Below are 20,699 nucleotides of genomic sequence, written 5' to 3'. Positions count from 1 at the left end.
ATGTTCAGTGTTATGAGAAATTCAAATGGTATTTCCTTATCATGAAAGTTTCTTGTTTTACTTCACACAACACTATTGTCCGGAAAGTGTCCCAAAAGAGCTTTTATCACGTCCCTTGGGCTATTTTTACTGGTGCCAAGACAGTGTTTGGAGCCCTGCCCTGTGTATATCAATCATTCGAGTCACAGCACTCATCATAATGCAGAGATATGAGAATGCAGAGTAGCCTTGTGTGATAAAAACTAAAAAACTAAAAACTATCTTTTTAGAGAAACCCCCAAAATATCGAAAGACTTAAGGCCTCAGCATAGTACTTGCAGCGACAACATTTACCTGGCTTCGGCAAAAAATATGACGTAATTTAGGAGAAAACAAACAACAGCTTACGTTGTGCGGAGGCTTCGCTTGCCACGTTGTTGCCCATTGAAGCTAGGCGAACTCTGAGGCATAAACACCATGCGACAAAGCTTTCCATTGGTCAGTACAAAAGGTGTGTCACAACAAAACACAACAAAACCATTCCACTGAGTGATTTAAAGGCCACTTGCTCCTTAGCATCCTGTGATCCTGCCAGTACAAACAGTAATATAATCTTGTTTTCATATTTTAAATTGGATGTGTCCTCATGTTGCTCATGCTGAACATTTTTCCTCTCCAAAATTATATGCTACAAATCCCTTTCCTTGTGCAAAATGGGCGGTAAGTTTTAAATCAATGTCAGTTCCCTTATTTAAAGTGAGGCACTTAAAGAAAAAGAAGGATAGATAGATTGGGAGATGTAATGAGGGCTTTGCATCTTCATGATCATAACAGACTGACAACGTGATCAGCTTTCCCCTGCCAATTGGTTCAGTCTGTAAAACGAAACGGTATGAGTAATGATTCTCTCCAACAGAGAACTCGCATACTGATGATATGAAGCACCAAAGCTTCTCCAGACCTTCCAATGACAAGGGTATGTATTTTGGGATTTCCTGTTTTTGAAATGCCAGAAACACCTCTGTGACAATGACTATATGGCTAATGGCGGTCCTGCTAAACTAGGCTTGCCTAGTTTCTCTTTGCTCTTGTTTTTCCTCAGTGCAGGAACATGTGAATTATGGTGTTGTCCTGAATATTTTGTAGTGACATCTAACATAATGCTTAACGCTTTTGTGCATAAACGCCCTCTAACATGCCCATTTTATTAATCAAAATGAATTAGTTCATAGCGTCAAATGATTGTGTCAGTCCTTAACACCAACTCATATGTTTCAGAAGTAAATATCTCCTGCTTATACATCTGTAGGCAGCATTTTCTGATATTTTCCATTTAGAATGCCTACTGTTTTATTTAAACAACTGTACGTATAAAAGTACACTATGGCAGCAGATTTGGACAGATTTAATCAGCCAATCAGAATGCAACTGGCAGAACCAGTGACATTTGCAAGAAATGCTTTATCTTCAAGAGTGAGTAACACACATACCGTGTCTCTTTACAATTATGCTTGAAGGAGAAATTATTAAAATATCTGAGCTATCAGCAGGTTACAAAAGAATGATGTTCTGCGCATGCGCAGTACAAATCGACCAGTGGCGCAAATCTGGTAGCGACAAAGCCAGCTTAGCATACTGAAGGTATCAGACTTTCCGTCTACTTGGTGTTCTCCCAGTGTCTGCATGGGTTTCCTGTGGGAGGTCTGGTTTCCCACAGTCCAAAAACACATGCTAAACTGGTTGGCTCTTCAAATGTGTCCACAAGTTTGGGCTCAGCCCCACCGCGACCCTGAGAAGGAAGAAGAAAATGAATATATCGATGAATGTAACTTAGCAGAGAAGTCTGAACCTGAAGGGGAGGAGACCGGTAACTTCTAGCCAATCACAGTGAACGAGGCACGACTTTGTCTCAGAGAGGGGCAGGTGATTGGTGAACGCCACACGCTCCTCCTCCGTCACGCGCCTGTCCGGATCTCTGTTCTTCAGGATCACAGGAGGAGCTGAACTTGTAGCTGCTTTTCTCTCCTGGCCGAAGATGTCGGTATTTATTTACGCCTGCACCTTGGTAGTAAAAATCTTCCTTCTGCCGCTGCAGGTGGCGAAGCTGCTGGGTCTATACCGGTTCTACAAGCGCGTTATCCCCTACATTATGGAGAACATAAGCGTATGGTATAACAGTCAGATGAACGACAAGAAGCGCGAGCTATTCCGCGAGCTGCTGCGCTTTTCCCCGCGCACAGGGCCCCTGCGGCTTCTGGAGGTGGGCTGCGGCAGCGGGGCGAACTTCCAGCACTACCCCAGCGGCTGCAGAATCACCTGCACAGACCCAAACCCCCACTTCAAGGAGTACTTACAGAAAAACATGGACAAGAGCGACCACCTGGTGTATGAGAAGTTCGTGGTGGCGCCCGGAGAGGACCTGAGGGCTGTGGAGGACAACTCCGTGGACGTGGTGGTGTGTACACTCGTCCTGTGCTCTGTTAGTAACGCTCCCAAGGTTATCCAGGAGGCCAAAAGAGTCCTCAGACCGGTAAGCGAACCCCCTTCCTCTCACCGGTTTAATACTCCGTGCTTAGATCTTATGGATATTTGCATTTTCTGATTTTGTGCAGAATGTTTGACCTAGACCTTTGAGCTACAGTACATGTTCTAAACTGTGTAGACATCACTTCTAATAAATTATTTCAGTGCACAAGGTGCACCCTCTGCTGACACAAGGTTTTAAATGTCCCAACATTTTCAATCATCAATACCTAACCTTGCTAATATTTATGTGGACGAATGCAGTCAAACATTCTCACACATGTTCTAACATTAAGTCCTTCACAGAAGAGTAGGGGCTGTTACTACGACAAAGAGGGCAAACTATTTCCCTTGATTTCAGATTCGGCATAAATCCTCAGCAAGTGTCTAAAAATTTTTTAGACCAAATATGTTTCCATGCATAGGTCATCCGTTTGTTCGTAGGAAGCCGAACTTCCTGACCACCATTTCAGAAATATGTTTCCTGATAAGGCAGATACACTAAATAAAAATACCATTATTTCTAAGTGAAGTTTTTTTAAGGTAAAAGCTATTGTGGTTTTCTATAAATTCTGGGGACCAGTTTAATGTAAAATATACAGTAAGCTCCAGTTTAAAAAAATAAGTTAATAACAGTGAGGTTGGATGGAGAGTGTTTGTGAACAGCAGCCTTCAGCTCTTTCCACAGATTCTCGATTGGATTCAGGTCTGGACTTTGACTTGGCCATTCCAACACCTGGATACGTTTATTTGTGAACCATTCCATTGTAGATTTGGTTTTATGTTTTGGATCATTGTCTTGTTGGAAGATAAATCTCCGTCCCAGTCTCAGGTCTCTTGCAGACTCCAACAGGTTTTATTCCAGAATGGTCCTGTATTTGGGCCCCATCCATCTTCCCATCAATTTTGACCATCTTCCCAGTTCCTGCTGACGAAAAGCAGGCCCAAACCATGATGCTGCCACCACCATGTTTGACAGTGGGGATGGTGTGTTCAGGGTGATGAGCGGTGTTGCTTTTACGCCAAATATATCATTTTGCATTGTGGCCAAACAGTTTGATTTCGGTTTCATCTGACCAGAGCACCTTCATCCACATGTTTCATGTGTCTCCCAGGTGGCTTGTGGTAAACTTTAAACGAGACTTTTTATGGATATCTTTGAGAAATGGCTTTCTTCTTGCCACTCTTCCATAAAGGCCAGATTTGTGCAGTGTACGACTGATTGTTGTCCTATGGACAGACTCTCCCACCTCAGCTGTAGATCTCTGCAGTTCATCCAGAGTGATCATGGGCCTCTTGTCTGCATCTCTGATCAGTCTTCTCCTTGTTCGAGAGGAAAATTTAGAGGGACAGCCAGGTTTTGGTAGATTTGCAGTGGTCTGATACTCCTTCCATTTCAATATGATTGCTTGCACAGTGCTCCTTGGGATGTTTAAAGCTTGGGAAATTTTTTGTATCCAAATCCTACTTTAAACTTTTCCACAACAGTATCTCAGACCTGCCTGGTGTGTTCCTTGGTCTTCATGATGCTCTCTGCGCTTTGAACAGAACCCTGAGACTATCACAGAGCAGGTGCATTTATACAGAGACTTGATTACACACAGGTGGATTCTATTTATCATCATCAGTCATTTGGGACAACATTGGATCATTCAGAGATCCTCACTGAACTTCTGGAGTGAGTTTGCTGCACTGAAAGTAAAGGGGCCGAATAATATTGCACGCCCCACTTTTCATCAGTTTTGCATTTGTTAAAAAAGTTTGACACATCCAATAAATTTAATTCCACTTCACGATTGTGTCCCACTTGTTGTTGATTCTTCACAAAAAAAATAAATTTTCTATCTTTGTATGAAGCCTGAAATGTGGCAAAAGGTTGAAAAGTTCAAGGGGGCCGAATACTTTCGCAAGGCACTGTATGTAAAATATTTACATAATATTTAAAGTGCACTATTACAAACAATTTGATTTTGGTAAATAAAAAACAAACACAAACTATTGACTGATATCACAATCTCACTGAAAATAAATTGTATCACCCCAGTGCAGTGAATTATTTTCAATCTATTTTGCATTTGTCTGTAACAGAGTGAACATATGATGAGGTTTATTCACAAATACATACAATTACAAAATGAAAAGTGTTTATGCTTCACATAAATGTGTTTTGATTCAACTACAGTGTAAGAAATGAAATAAACTTAAAAAGAAAACCTAATGTAAAAGCCTGAACAGCACCCAATGGTTATATTGACAAGATGTAAGGAACATAAAGAATTTCAAAAAGCTCCCGCCTTCATAGCCCAGTTTATATGCTCCTCATTCGTCAGTGTAAAATGAGGTCAAACAGGTACTCACACTACTACTTTTGTTATTTCATATATTTCTTCTGAAATTTGCACACAAAGGGCCTCATTTATGAAACGCAAGCAGAACGATTTTAATCATTTGTAAATATCCAGATTCATTACAATGTTTGTAGTTTCAAAATGTTTGTAGGTACGAACAAAATTTACACTTGCTCTTGAAAACACGTAAAGGACACTGAAAGAAATAAAGTTGTTTGTTTGTTCCTGATATGAGTTTTTGTGTGTCCCAGCCTCTGTTCAATCACAATACAGTCCAAACCCACTGCTGCCAAATCTACAAACATATTGCAGCTATGAAATGGCCAAGTGAACAGAGTTAATGTTATATTTTTCCAGACCCAAGAAGCCCCATTGCCCTTCTAAAAATCCCTATGATCAGAGAAGGAGTAAAATGAGAGGAAATATTGGCTTTGGGTTTAAAATGTGGAGGCAGTTTAGAAGCAGAAACACTATAGGGCTGAGGCAGAGCTGCCTAATTTTTTTCTGAACAGGTAACAGCGAATTTTTCTGAAAAAAATATAGAAGTATGTTTTGAAACTGTATTATAGTTCTGATTTTAAACGCGTGGTGTCAGTATTACAGATTGCTACTTTAAGCTCCAGTAAGTGAACAAAAAAGCTTCATGGAATGAAAAAAAAAAAAGGTGCCAGTTTTAATTCACTATAATAAAATTTGATTTCCGTTTTTTGTTTGTTTGTTTTTTATGTAGGGATATTTAAGGCTTTTAGCAGTGATTCCTCAGTCTGAGCACTTTCATCATGGTCATTTGCAATTTGCAAACATTTGGTATTCATCAGCATAAACACATTCTAGTAAAAAATCTGGTGCTTAACCAATGTACACAAATTTGGTGGAACAATTTATGGAATGTCTATTTATTTGGGAATTACACAAAGTTTGCTCATGGTTTTTTATTAAGGTTTAAGGCCCAGTAACTATAAATATAAATCTAGACAAGACGGCAATGCCATATATCCAGGGAGAATTACTCAAGACGGGCTCCCTTAAAAAAATAAAACTGCTTGTTTGGCTTATCCTATTTCTCTAGTATCATCAACAATAACACTAACAACAGCAAAATCCTCTTCACCGTGGTCGACAGACTTACTAACTCACCCACACCAATGGCCCCTGAATTAGTATCAACTGAGAGATGTAATGAGTTTGCATTCTTTTTTAACACTAAAATCCAGAATATCAGACAAGCGATTAGTACATCTATATCCAACAATGAGTCTGTACCCTCTCCATCACCTCATAAAAACTCCTTAGTTAAAATGTCAGAGTTCAGTACTGTTGATAGTAATATTTTAACTGACACAGTTAATCATCTCAAATCATCCACTTGCAGTCTTGACACACTACCAATCAATTTTTTAAAGAGTGTGTTTCACACTATAGCACCAGACATACTCCACATTGTAAACACCTCACTCATGTCGGGGGTTTTTCCGAGCTCACTAAAAACTGCAGTTGTAAAGCCTCTTCTAAAAAAGAAAAATTTAGAATCTTCTCTGATAAGTAACTACAGGCCAATTTCTAATCTACCGTTCATGGGCAAAATCATTGAGAAAATAGTTTTCAGGCAAATCACTGGTTTCTTGTCCATAAACAGTAGCCTAGACAAATTCCAGTCCGGGTTCCGGTCTAATCACAGCACTGAGACTGCTCTAATCAAGGTAATTAATGACATCCGCTTAAATACAGAGGCTGGAAAGGTATCTCTTCTATTACTTCTTGACCTTAGTGCTGCCTTTGATACCATTGACCATAAGATTCTTATAGATAGACTCGCAAACTGGGTTGGACTCTCAGGAACAGTCCTGAAGTGGTTCATTTCTTACCTGGAAGGCAGGAACTACTTTGTAGAAATAGAAAATAATATTTCAGAGAACATGCCAGTAACCTGTGGTGTCCCCCAGGGCTCTATTCTTGGTCCACTTTTATTTAATTTATATATGCTTCCTCTTGGCCAGATTCTACAGAACTATGGGCTGTCCTATCACAGCTATGCAGATGATACTCAGATTTACATGGCCCTGTCCCCAAACGACTCTGGCCCAGTTGACTTATTAAGCAAGTGCCTTGAACACATCACAAACTGGATGGGACACAATTTTCTGCAGCTGAATAAAGATAAAACTGAGATTATACTATTTGGGAATAGCACTGAGAGACAAAGATTGGCTACGTATCTGGACTCGAGAGCCCTCAAATCTAAAGAACTGGCTCGCAACCTTGGTGTATCAATGGACTCAGATCTCAGTTTTAGTAGTCATATTAAAGCGGTTACTAGATCAGCATTTTACCATCTTAAGAACATCAGTAAGATTAGAGATTTTCTGACTAAACCAGACCTAGAGAAACTTATCCATGCTTTTATTTCTAGCAGGATTGATTACTGTAATGGTCTCTTAGCTGGACTTCCAAAAAAGACCATTAAACAGCTTCAGCTGATTCAAAATGCAGCTGCCAGAGTTCTCACTCGGAGCAAAAGAAGAGATCATATCACCCCCATCCTCAAATCCTTACACTGGATACCAGTCTGTTATAGAATAGACTTTAAGGTGTTATTACTGGTTTATAAATGTCTCAATGGGGTAGGACCAGCGTATTTATCAGATCTGCTACAGAGATATGAGCCGAGCAGAGATCTCAGATCTTTAGGAACTAGTCAGTTAGTCCTGCCTCGGGTCAAAACTAAACATGGAGAGGCAGCATTTAGCTACTATGCCACTTTTAAATGGAACCAGCTGTCTGAGAATATTAGAAGTGCCCCAACGTTAGACACATTTAAATCAAGACTTAAAACTCTCTTGTTTGAGCAGGCTTACAGCTCAGTTTAAAATATTCTGCACTTTTCTGTAACGGCATTTTATTTCTTTTATTTCTTTTCATTTATTGTCATTTTAAATTGTTTTAATCATTTTAATCATTTTACTCTTTTTATGTAATTGTCTTATTGGAATTTATGATTTTACTCTGGCTTTTAATGTAATTTCTTTTTCTGTAAAGCACTTTGAATTGCTTCTGTATGAAAGGTGCTCTATAAATAAACTTGCCTTGCCTTGCCTTGCCTTAGGTGACTGAGCTTGAATCCCACTGCAAATTATTTGGGAATCAGTGAGAAAAGCAGAGAATTGACTGCAAATGGCAAAAATTGCACGGTGAAAAGTTTTACATTTTACCAAATTAGTTAAATTTTTAAAACATGTTTGTTCTTATGAATATACTCTTTATTTATAAGAGCAGTCTTGTAATATAAGTGCAGACTGCAAAAATTTGTCTGTTTGTTTCCAAATCATGGTTTTCTGAAGTAATCAGTCTCAAAGTCAGTGTATATTTAAACACAGAAATTGTGGCTTTGGATTTAAGTCCAGTTATTGCTATCATACAAAAAAATGTATTCTGTGTAATCCAGAATCTTAACTGTCTTTTTTCCAGGGTGGGGCATTCTTCTTCCTGGAGCATGTGCAGGCTAATCCCTCGACCTGGACATACTTCTTTCAGCATGTTTTTCAGCCTATAATGTAGTTACAAACACACAAATACACATTACTTAATCAACATCAGTATCTGACCTAGGCTGAATGCCTTCAGATCCTCAATCAAATGGATGAGATGCATATTTTGATTCTGTGCTTGTGTTGTGTAGGTACTACTTCTATGATGGCTGTGATCCGGCTCGTGCTACTTGGAAGCATTTAGAATCAGCTGATTTCTCTGACTTACAGCTTCGCCACTTCCAGGCTCCATTTTCCTCCGTAATCACACCACACATCAGTGGTTATGCTGTGAAATAAGCCCAGCACACTCAGACCATTCACAAAGATTTTCCATCCATCCAATATCTGTAACCACTTATCCAATTCAGGGTCACAGTGGGTCCAGAGCCTACCTGGAATCATTGGGTGCAAGGCGGGAATACACCCTGGAGGGGGTGCCAGTCCTTCACAGGGCAACACACACACTCACACCTACGGTCACTTTTTGAGTTGCCAATCCACCTACCAATCCTGATAGTGAGGCCAGATTAGTGCACTGAAGGTGCTCTCCATCAGACCCTCCATCAACTTGTGGGCAGTTCGTCTGTGGCTGAGAATACTTGGCATATAACCCAGTACTAGTTAAAGGAACACAACATATTTTTACATTAAATTTACAGCTTCAAAATCATTGTTCATTGGTCATACTTCACTGACCTGTAGTAGGTAGAATAAGGCCTCTGTAATAGCTATTCTGAGCTCAACACTGCAGAAAGTGACACACAAACACACACACCAGTACTGTGCGGTACATTTGAGCTACACTAGTGGGAAGCCCCAAGAGCAAAAAAATTGTACGTTTTTTTTTTTATGCTGACTACTTGGTAAAACCCAGATATACCTCATACTACACACTGGAACATGTTATTACAACCATTTAGTTCATTGCATTTAGTTCGTTTAGTTCACTGCTTCAGTTAAAACTGTTTTTTAGACTTCTTTACAAATTTTTCTTAATTTTGATTGATTTCTATTAAACAATAAATAGCAATGATTGTTCTTCAGAACTTATCAGGAAAAAGTAACATTGAGCCGATGGGAAACACTGCTCCAGAGGTCCTTAACCAATTAGTACATTCTGTTCTTTTCTCTGACCTTTTTACATATATTGGTGGTAACAAAACCACAAACGGTCTTTTTTGTTGATCTGAACCTTGCTTCCATATTCAGAGGAACTACAGTGTCATCATCTTCTTCCCCTTAATCTGTCCCACAAAATCTATGTCAACAACTGAGCCAACTCTATAAAAAACTATATTTTTGTTTCATAAACATACTTTGTAAAATTGTCTAAATATATTTTGCTGATGCAAAGGACAGTTTGAATCTTCTGAATATATTTGACAGTAGAATACACTGCATCTATGAAATGGAACAAAAATGCTTAGTTTTACTACAAGCAACATCATACAAATCATACGTGGAATTGCTTCAGTTTAGCAAAAAAGTAGTCTTGAAATTTTCTCCAGTGTTTCCATGATGATGGCAACAATTTCCGAATGGTTTGGTAAATGCATGGAAATGCTTCCACTTCATTCACAGTTCAGTTCAACTTAGAACACTTATTTCTTTTCATTAGACAAAGAGCCACCTGCAAAGATCATGAATCATATTTGATACGTTTGACTTTAAAGGGTTAATGATGATTTGTTAGTCAGTAAATAACAGGAAACTAGTGAGACCCATGACTCTGATTAAATTACCTTCAAAAAAAATCATTCACTGTGAATCATCCTCAGACAGCCCGGTCCCACCACACAAGCTTTTACAGTTTTTCTTCATTCTAAATCCTTAGTCCCAGAATGAAGTATTTATGTGAATGAACATGTCAGTGTCATCAGAATGACAAGACCTTGCGTCATTGTTTATGAACAAGACCGTCAAATGTTTAGCTTATCAGTAACTCTGTTTTCTGAATGTTTTGATTACAGTGAAAAAGCACTAGGCTGCACTTTTACACTGAGGTGCATATAAAGAAAACAAAGCTAGACATTATGTGGGAGATTGATTAAAACTGTCTGGACAAAATTTCATATTCATGCTTTTTACTGTTTGTACTGCAGGTCAATGAGAGACCATGTCATTATGGTACAGAAAAGAAAGACAAGACTGTTTAGCACAAACAGAAAAAAAGACAAATCAGAAATATAAACATGGGAACCCCCTTTATAGAGATGTACATTTAGAGCTGCATTACACTGGAGTCTTTCTAGACCTTCTAACACTCCTGTCTGTCTGGCTGCAGATTCTCGTCCACATCACATCGGATATTTTCCCGAGTAATACAGCGTGGAATTATTATTTTTTTTTAATGTCTTATCCAGGCATCAGGTGTGATGTCCTCACATGCTGGATCCATAGAAGCCAGCAGGGTCATCGAGTATGTGGCTGGCTCCTTACTTATTTCAGGCTGTTGACCCTGGTTATTTCCTTATTCTTGATATTATCAGAAACTAACACTGTGCTCTGCCTATATTTCTTTGGCAATTGAATATTCATGAAATGTAGCACTAAACTATTTTAGAGAACTGGTTGGTCAGTGATTGATCTAAAGCCTCAAACACTCCCCTTTATCAGTAAAAATTATGATTCACCTGAAAGATAACCATCGGTTCAGTAGACATTTACCAAAAATGTCTACCACAAGTGTATAATATATTCTTCACAGCTCATGGGAGCTTGATCAACCAATCCGATTGCACTGACTTATGCAATGGACTTTGGTGGGGTTGAACTTTTCAACTGAGAACCAGTCATGCATTCTGACCAACACGATTAAAGATAACGTAAGAAAGAGCAGTTTGCACAAAAGCGATTGCATCATTAAACAAAAGCATATGTTTGTCCAAAATTAATGAGAAACTGTTTTAATGAGGTGCACAAGTATCTAGATGATGTGGAATCTGAACGAGTAATTTTGAGAAATTCAGGTCTGATCTGCTCCAAAGCTACTGAGAAAAATTGTATTCAGAATTTGTTCATTACTGGCATACAGAGCTGGCTGCTGAAAACTGCTATTTCATTTATTGATATTAATTTTTGTAATGTTAAACATCTCATTGGTTTAGTTAATGCCCTGGCATTTCCAAAATTAAAACCATCCAGGAGATCACAGCTATTATGATTAATTATGAAAAGACTTAAATAAGCCAACCAACCCCATAAGGTGTACAGAGGTTGGGAAAAATATTTATTTAGATTTACTTAACAAAAAACAAAAACAAAACAAAAACAACCAATTTAATTTTTTTCCATTTTCTTTATAAACAATGCACCTGCATTTTCAAATGCAGGTATGCTCCCTGATTTGACTGTCCCAGTAACAGCTGTAGCCCAAAAAATTAAGTTTATTAAAAAAAAAAAAAAAAAACCTCCCACCCTGGGCTTTAACCCACTTAAAAAGTTGCACTTTGCAGAAGTACACAAACATTTTTTACACAAACTCTTCCTTTACAGAATCAATCCTTGTGAACACAATCACTGTATGTGCGAAGGGTCTGCTTAATCATCCTTTCCCATCTGAACAGTGCATGTGTCACGTGGGGAACAATATTCTTTTCTAAACCTGACTAGAGTGGGCCAGTTGACATGACTTGAATAATAATATTAATAATAATAATAATAAAATCCATAAAAAGAGATACAAAAAGATACAAATATAGAATTTACTTTGAAGCCTGTAGGAGGAATCAGGGCTTTGCTGAAATTAAATAGAGATTTGGTTTAAGAAACATTAAAGCCAATATTCGAAGGAAATTGACACTGAATAAAGATTCTTTTTAAAAGTCTTTTCAGTTGCAAACTGGGATTGTTCAGAACTTTAGAGGGAAAAAACACATTATCAAGAACATTCAATGTCATAGATATATGAAAACATATCTATGTAGGTTTTCTTGACAAGTGACCACTTTTAAATTTGGATTCGCTTGCCAGTTTCTGACTTAGCAGTGTTGCCCAAACATGCTCTAAATCTCAATACGAAACACTGGGGACAAAGGAATACTGGAACATTTGGTCAAAAGGGGAAGGGATGCAAATAATACTAAAAAAACAAAAACCACACATTACCTCAAAAATCACAATATTTAAAAACAGTTCAGCTGCATCTGAGAGGCAGGGTATAAATGGCAGGCGCTTAGATCTGCACTATTTTTCTATGCTTATATTTTTTCAACAGTTTCAGCAAGCACTTCTGGAAAAGCAAAAACACAGAAATTCCCTGGTAAATGAATGGGTCAATGGTAAAGCAATCCCGGTGTTCGTGTGCATACATGCACACACTATACATACACAAATATACACATCTGCTCATCATCTTATTTGTTATTAAAAATATGTAAATGAAAAATACACAATTCATTCCTCTGCGCATAAATGCCTCTCTTTGGCCTGCTGTTCCTAAATTGTTAGTTAAAAACAAGTAGTATAAAAACAAGGAATTGACAAATTCCTTGTGGCCCAGAACTGTCTGTTTGTGTGTGTGTAGGCAGAGCTGCAAGTACTGTCCACATAGCAACTGTCTCAATGCAGCTGTGTTAGCCTGTTTTGACACAGTAAAGGTCTTTTAATGTCTTGAGTTCTTCAATCAGCGTTTTGTTTTGATTTTCCAGCACAGCCACGCGGTTCTCCAAACACTTCACATACTCCTTTTTCTTTCGGCGGCACTCACGAGCTGCCTCCCTACATACAAGTACAGAAATAATGATAAGCATTGTTTAAAAGGAATGATTTAGCTAAATTAATTAACTTCATATATTTAAAAATGTTAGTTTTTCAGAATTCTTGTCTTTGCTAGTTTGTACTGTAATCAAGACATGAATATGATTTAAGTGCATTATGAGAGGTTTTGGGGATCTGTCCATTGACATCTAGTATTTGTAAAACAACCATGTAGCTTCAGTGCTAAACTAAAGACACAAAAGTAAATAGAGAAGAGAAAATTTCCCACCAATCCATATAACCAACAGCGAGCTCCTGACAGACTTCCAGACATACCTGTTTTTAGCTAGACGTATTTCTCTCTTTAACTGAGGGTCATCAGTCTTGCCCTGAGGGCTAATGACAGGTGACGTCATGACAACAGTCTGAGGCAGTGCTGAAGATGATGAGCGAATCTGATAGGTCTGCACTTCACCTCCTGCACCTACAACATAACATTAAAAGAAACCATTGTGTGGTCAAACATGACAGAGGAAGTAAGAAAGACTCTGAGTAGTCTCTAAACCTGCTAAATATTTCAGTACAATTTAGTGCATCTTAAAGACTATAATTTTATAATGCCAATGCACTAGTTCTTATTGATAATTTGCTTTCGGAGAACTATGTTAGAGCCAGCACTAGTTGGTTGCTTGGTAGCAGTAGGTGTCTCTGTGTACGTGTGTCTGTACTAACCTTGTAGCACCACCTGGTTGCTGGGAAGTAGTATTTGCTGTCCATCAGCAGTTTGAGCGTATTGCAATATAGTGGGCTGGCTGGGGTTGGAATTGGTCATTGTAAGTGTCTGCAGGCCCTGTACTCCCTCAGCACCAGCCAACTGAAGAGAGCCATTTGAAGTAATAGCAACTGTAGAAAATAATTTAAAAAATACAAATAATGCTGTTAAATTAACTTAAATCCTTGATACAATACTTAAAATGTCCTCCTGATGGTAAAAGAAAAAAATGTGCTATGATAATTTTACAATTAGTGTGTGTGTTTAATGTAAGTAAAACATCTTACTGTATTGGCCACTGCTGGTCTGATAGATAGGTGTGGGCAGAGACACAGTTGTCATAGCAGACGAAGCAGATGTCTCCTCTTCTCCTTCATTATGACTTACCACCTCTTCTGCTGAGAGGTCATTTAAAATCTTCCTGAAACAACAATAACAACAAAGGTTTTTGGGAACAATCAGGAGTTTAGGCGTGTAATAGCCATTGTCCAGCAGCTGGCGCTGTAGCACTGGGCAATGAGTCAAATACAAAATATCGGCTGAAGCGTTTGAAAATGCCTGTTGTCGACTAATGAGTAATGACCAAAGTTTATTTTTGGAATCTTGGAAGGACAAAGGGGTATTAGGTATCGAAACACTGTATACAGCTTTCTGTACTGTGGCTGGAAATATTTAGGGTTTTACTTAGTTTGATGCCTGGTCCCTGTTAGATAATTACTTAAAACTTTTATTCCAGTAGTTGGAAAAATGCATTTATTTATGCAATTAATTAAATAACATATTACTAAACATCCTGGGGTTGTTTCTCAGACCTGGACTAAGCAAAGTGTTTTTAAAAATAATAGGCTGGCAAACCAGCCTCTAAATTTATATAAGATCAAGGATGAGATCTTGTCATCCTTCATCTTATATGAGGGGAAGAAGGGGGACAGGACAACGACGAAAAACCTTCCCCTAAGCACAACATGCACTAGGGCATGCACTGATTAGTGATTTTGTGGATAACCATTTAGCATGTAAAACAGTTCAACGACAATTTTGGTTGTCCATTTTTAGTCCAGGCAAATGCAGCTTGTCTTATTCAATGCTCCATGCGATATCATGGGTATATCTGGATGTGTGGAGGTACCTGTATGATGGACGTCTGGCCAGAATCTCCCTTGTTTTCTGGTTAGAAGCTCCACTGTCTGATGAGTCCTGAGAATCGTCACTGTCAGACTGATGACCCTATGAAAAAGTATTCACCACTGATATCAAACACTGCTTCAGAGCATGTACTGCTCATAATTAAATGCAACCCACATTACATATTTCAGTAGCTCTCTAATGCTAGCATCGGTATGGTGAAAGACATCAATTGCAAAACGTCATAATGACATCACATTCCAAAACAAACAATCTCAAAACAATCAACACACATGGGCCCTATCGTTACATAATAGTTACTTACTTAGCTAAATTCCTACCATTTTTATTTGAACTGATCAGTATCTCTAGTGGCTTGAAAGGTACAAGAAAACAATCAATGTTGTCAGCTATGTTTTACCTGTGCTTGTGCTGGTGGAGACTGAATAACTGATGACTGTGCAGACTGGATCACACTTTGCACCTGAATCTGACCACTAGGCAGCTGCACCACAGTGACTGGAGACCCTCCCAGAGACATCTGCATAATTTATTGCACATAGCACATGCATTAATGAGCTATACTATAAACAGGTTTATACAATTTAGGAAAAAAAAATCAAATACCTCTAAGCCATTAGCAAAAGAAACCCAACATATTAATTTTATGAATTACATGCACACAAAATACCTGGGTTAATTGTGATAACTGAGAAGCTGTAATAGTTGTAGGGATGGTAACAGTTTGTGACTCAGTGCCATTAGTGCTGTTCTGGTGAACCTCCTCCATTGCCACTGCAAATGTAAACATAAATCACTGTCCATTAGTCATTTTACTAAAATACACATTAATAAGCGTCCACGGGTTCATGTTCAGCAATACATTAAATAACCCAGGTTTTTGATCCATTATCTGTAAAGGACTCCTACATTCAGCAAACTTATATATACTGATCACAGTAAGATGAGTGTTTTTGCATACACAGTGGAATGGTTGTGCAGTTTTTCAGCCTTGAGAACAATTTTAGTCAGTATTTCCACTCACCCCTCCGGCACAGACTATTTCTCTCACATAGAGCTGGAGCAGACTGCACTCACACTGAGTCACACAGTTAATGCATTGCTCACACACTCCTTAATCTCGATACTGCACAGTGGCCAGTCAGACCCTGTCATTGCTGATGGTGATAAAAATGATGAAAAGATCAAATGTGGGCTGCCTATCACATGCTGTCCATTTTCCAGAAGATTTCCTGTAATTAACACTTTCAAATGTTTGGTAACTAATGTACAATTTTATGGCAGTACACAACTGTCATCAATATTTTAGAGACTTAGATCCGTCCTTAAGACTTCTAGTGAACAAGTTAAGAAGGGAAATTCCTCTGATTTTGCAAGTCTCTGCACTGTTAAATCAGTAGTAGGTGAAGTGTCATTTGTAGCTGCTTGATATGAAATGTGTTATTCTACAGAACTTTAAGAACCAGAATTGTTTGCAGTAGTGATGATGGGATGCAGACACCTGTAGAATGCAATGTCTCTAGATGCTATTCCGCATAATGTTAAAAGAAATGGTTATAAATATGTTGTCTGATGCTTGACATTACAGTGGTAGCGAGGTACACCTAGGGAATTTTAAGACATAAAAGCTCGTTTTCCAGGATTACTGCTATTTCAAGATTAGCAGCATTAAACATTAAAAACTCAGAAGCCACAGGTTCACTGGTGGGTTTTAATAGTAAATTCAACTAATGCAAAATGCCTTGTGGTTACAAGGACGCATGGTTTCAACAACACTTAAGAAATCAGAGTTGGCAAATTTCTCTTTCAGTGAAGCACTATTAATGACTTTGATTAAATATACAAATTGACAGAAATAAATCACATGTCGGTGTAATTCCTCTTCAGGCCGTGTTAAACGCTCAATCCAACTTCCTCTATCAGCCCAGCTAATATATATCATAGATCAAATTAGACTGTCTCTACATTACATTATTAGCTACTATTTCATAAGTAAGATATGAGCTATTGCTTTACAATCACAATAACCACAAATGAAAAGCAAATTTATTAAGTCTACGGGCTAATTTCTTTCTTTTATTTTCTTAAGACTATTGCACACATTTGAGACGTTAGCTCAGAACTGACTGGCTAGTTTAGCTAAGCTAGCGGTTAGCTTTTTCAATTTGGAAAGTTAGGGCAACTGATAAGAGGAAGCTAACTCGAGCTAATGTAGCTAACATTAGCTAACCACAGTTAAATCTACAAACAAAGTGTGTCTGGCTAATGCGTGTAGTAACACGAGAGACCGTTGTTTAATCGTTGTGGGGAATATCAGCATTTTATAACCGGAGTCGTTTGTTTTGTGTGTCAGTCAACGCCAAAACTGAAGCAACAAAAGGGCATTTAGCCAAACAGCTAGTTAGCTACAACAGAACCACAGCCGAGTGGTTTCATAACATCAGACAGATCTCTTACAGGATAAAACTCGGACTCAGCACTGCAGACCCGCTCGATTTCAGATGACGATTCGGGAGTTAGTTACATTTGGGGGGGCAAAGTAAAAAGTGCTATTTAAATGTAGGTCAGTGTACTAAAATAGTGACCTGGACTCTAACAGGATCCCATAATTCACCAGGTTTCACACTTGTTACTGGTGGCCAGTAAATGTACTCCAGACTAGAATGTCTTAAACTGCACTTAAACTCAAAGTCACCGCTTCACATTATGCTCACCATTTAAATCCAATGAAAGAAAAACGTTATGCTGGCTCGTGGTTTATTGAAACAACTAAGTTACCTACAACACATGCTTTCTCATATGGCCGGGATGCGCGAACTTTGTTGCCAAAAACATTAACTTAAACTTGGAGGATCTTGATCTTAACGTGAAACTTAACATGGTTTACTGAGACACACGTCCCTCACATATTACTGCTCAAAAACATTCTCTCTAATGCCAAATATAGCAGCAATAAGAGAAATGCATTGTTTCTGGGTGCTGTTTAAGTAAAATAAAAGTCTGGCTGATAACTTTTTCAGATGGTTTTTACTCGCGCGGAAATGCTTAATATTTATTCATAACATAATGTTGGTGTTTGGCAATAGAGAGTGCAGAGGAGCGTGAATATGTGCGTGAAAAATGTTGTTCCCAGTTGGTTGTATTGGTAGATAATCCACGCCGAATGTTCCTTTCATGTCTTCTCTTGCTCTCTTTCACACACCGTGTGTGTGTGTGTCTGTAGGTTGTGCTGTCAGACTGCTCGGTGTTTATAAAGTCAATGAGCGACTTATGCGACGCTCGTCGAAAGTTTCTGCTCTAGTCACTGGCACGCAAGTGCCCGCGTCAACACACGTCAGCGGCGCGGGGAGCCATTAAAGCTCCTTCCTCCGAGCAGGACGAGGCGAGCGGACATACAACCGAGCGCCATAACCGCCTGCTCTCTCACAAACTCACACAAACAACGGAATTAACCCAGCACCTACCTTCACACCGCTTCACACAACTTCTTCACACAGCCGCGGACTCGCCGGGACTCGGTAGACCGGCCGTTATTCAAATATAACGGTTAAAATGGCCAGTGAACGTTACAAATAAATCAGGGCGGTTTCCATTGAAAAAAGAAGCCAGCTTGTTTTTTTTTAATTTTTTTTTTTTTGCCTACGCCTGTTAGGCACCACCCATGTTAGTGTTGTGACGTCACACTCTCCTAGCTCCGTGATTGGTCACTGTGCACTAGACTTCACAGTAATGAATGAGCTTTATTTTCTCATACATACATAGGTACAATGTGTCAGAATACAGTGACTGTCCACTAAAAACGTTCTTAATATTTGAATTGGTAGCGAAATTCCCCCTTTCTAACAGTTGTACATTTAAAATCACACCAGTTTTAGACTCATGAGTATTTATGATGGTTCAAGATTCAAGAGGCTTTATTGTCATTTCAATTATGTACAGAGAGAAGAAATGTTCTTCCAGGACCATGATGCAACACAAAACACGAGTGCAGACAGATATGGGATAAACTATGTTTGGCACCAGTGTATGTATGCGAAAAACTTTGGCAAAATTTCATTATTTGTAAACTGCTATAATCATACACAAGACAAGATGTAAATTATCCTATGCCATTCCATTTGAGCTTCACTTAGGGCCCACCCCACTCTCTTCTTACCAGTGACGTGTCTTGGGGACACGTCATAAGTTAGTAGTGCAGAATCAAGTAAAAATGTTTAACTACATGTGTAAGTAATTCATAATGTAAATACTGGTTAGTCATTCATATACATGCATATAGGGTACAGGATTTCACACAATGAGTATGTAATTATAAATGCTAATTCAACTAATCATCATATAAGGATATTTGTCAACAAACACAAAGTAATAAAATTGTTTTCTACAACACCAGCTGCCACATAATTTCTGTTGTTTCAATCCTACAGCTACATCCTAAAGTTACTGTGGCAGGTTATGATCTGATCAGCAACCATCTTCCCTTAATATCTACGGTTATTCATTGAGCCCATCACATGAGTACCCAAACCACCCACTGCATCACTAGCTCTTCACAGGGGTCAACAGGTCAAGTCTGTCAAGTCTGGGTCAACAGTGAAGTCTGTCGTCCCAGACCCACACCGTTCCAAGCCAGCTTTACAGTCCTACCTTACCCTTAAGAATCAACAACCCTAAATCCACACTTGCCTCCCTGGTGACTAAGGCTGTACCTAGCTCCACTGGCACGGTTAATGCATGCTCACTGCCACCAGTTCCATGTGATCTTTATGTGCTTCATCACAACCACCATAACAGCACCTCTATAGTGTATTTCCCCAACTAGTCTGTGTTCTCCTCATCCACAACCACTGACTAGACCTTTCAGCTCTTTCTGATAACTCCTTCACAGCTGCCCTTAGTTTCCGGCCCCTGATGCCTGCACAAGCAGGGATGTGGCAGACTTGGCTACAAATCCACTAACACCCGTTTTCACTGATGTAACGTGCCTGTCACCCACGTTCCCCCACCTCAGCCACCAAGTTTGCATACTTCAGCTTCTTCCTTTCGAATACTTTGTCTACTGTATCCTCAAATGGAACTGTTAACTCTGTGACATAAACTATCTGTTTACTTTCAGAGTACAGCACCATATCTGGCCTCAGTGTAGTTAATGCAATGCACTCTGGGACCTGCAGTTTTTTACCTACGTCCACCAGCAATTTCCAATCTCATGCTTCACCCAATCTACCAACATTTATAGCCTGTGCACACTCTCGAATATGTTCACCCTCACACACAAACCTAATCACTTTATTACTACAACCACTCATTAATGTGTTTATCGCTAAGCATTTGCTGTCCAACAAACATCCTATAACCCATAGCACTTGATTATGTCTTCATGTATTCCTCCCCTGTGACAAACTAAACTTACAAGCTGATAGAATATGCTCCAGCATGCCAACCCCTGTACATAATCCACAACTAGGGTCACCTACTACCCACTGCCCAAGTTTTTGTGGAGTTGGAAATATATCATAAGTTGCTCCAAGCAAAAACTTTATACGAGTTGCCTCCATCACCCACAATTCTTGCCAAGTGATCTTCTGCTTCTCTAGATTCTCCCAGCATAGCCATTGGCACTGTTTTGCCTGTGAAGCTGCTGTTGCGCACCGTGCCTCCTCTTCCTGATGGCAAATAAATCTAATCATTATTTGCCTTCTCTTT

The 20,699-nt window shown here is 39.0% G+C and overlaps 2 protein-coding genes across 2 annotated transcripts; one reads left to right on the top strand and one right to left on the bottom strand.

Moving 5' to 3' along the window:
• The first annotated feature begins 1,887 nt into the window (after positions 1-1,887).
• On the top strand, positions 1,888-8,842 carry LOC136691554 (thiol S-methyltransferase TMT1A-like). Its single transcript, XM_066664124.1, has 3 exons — positions 1,888-2,509; positions 8,316-8,401; positions 8,527-8,842. Exons 1-3 carry the CDS (start codon positions 2,015-2,017, stop codon positions 8,672-8,674), a joined length of 729 nt encoding a protein of 242 aa, XP_066520221.1. The 5' UTR covers positions 1,888-2,014; the 3' UTR covers positions 8,675-8,842.
• A 1,374-nt stretch (positions 8,843-10,216) lies between these two features.
• atf1 (activating transcription factor 1) lies at positions 10,217-19,260 on the bottom strand. Its single transcript, XM_066664123.1, has 8 exons — positions 18,458-19,260; positions 15,664-15,767; positions 15,394-15,513; positions 14,977-15,074; positions 14,135-14,268; positions 13,808-13,978; positions 13,412-13,559; positions 10,217-13,096 (listed from the first exon to the last, which is right to left on the bottom strand). The coding sequence occupies exons 2-8, from the start codon at positions 15,760-15,762 to the stop codon at positions 12,952-12,954; spliced, it is 915 nt and encodes a 304-aa protein (XP_066520220.1). The 5' UTR covers positions 15,763-15,767; positions 18,458-19,260; the 3' UTR covers positions 10,217-12,951.
• Positions 19,261-20,699: the final 1,439 nt, after the last annotated feature.

The sequence above is a fragment of the Hoplias malabaricus genome, chromosome 3, assembly GCF_029633855.1.
Source record: "Hoplias malabaricus isolate fHopMal1 chromosome 3, fHopMal1.hap1, whole genome shotgun sequence".
Lineage (NCBI taxonomy): Eukaryota > Metazoa > Chordata > Actinopteri > Characiformes > Erythrinidae > Hoplias > Hoplias malabaricus.
This window is presented reverse-complemented; position numbering and strand designations above follow the sequence as displayed.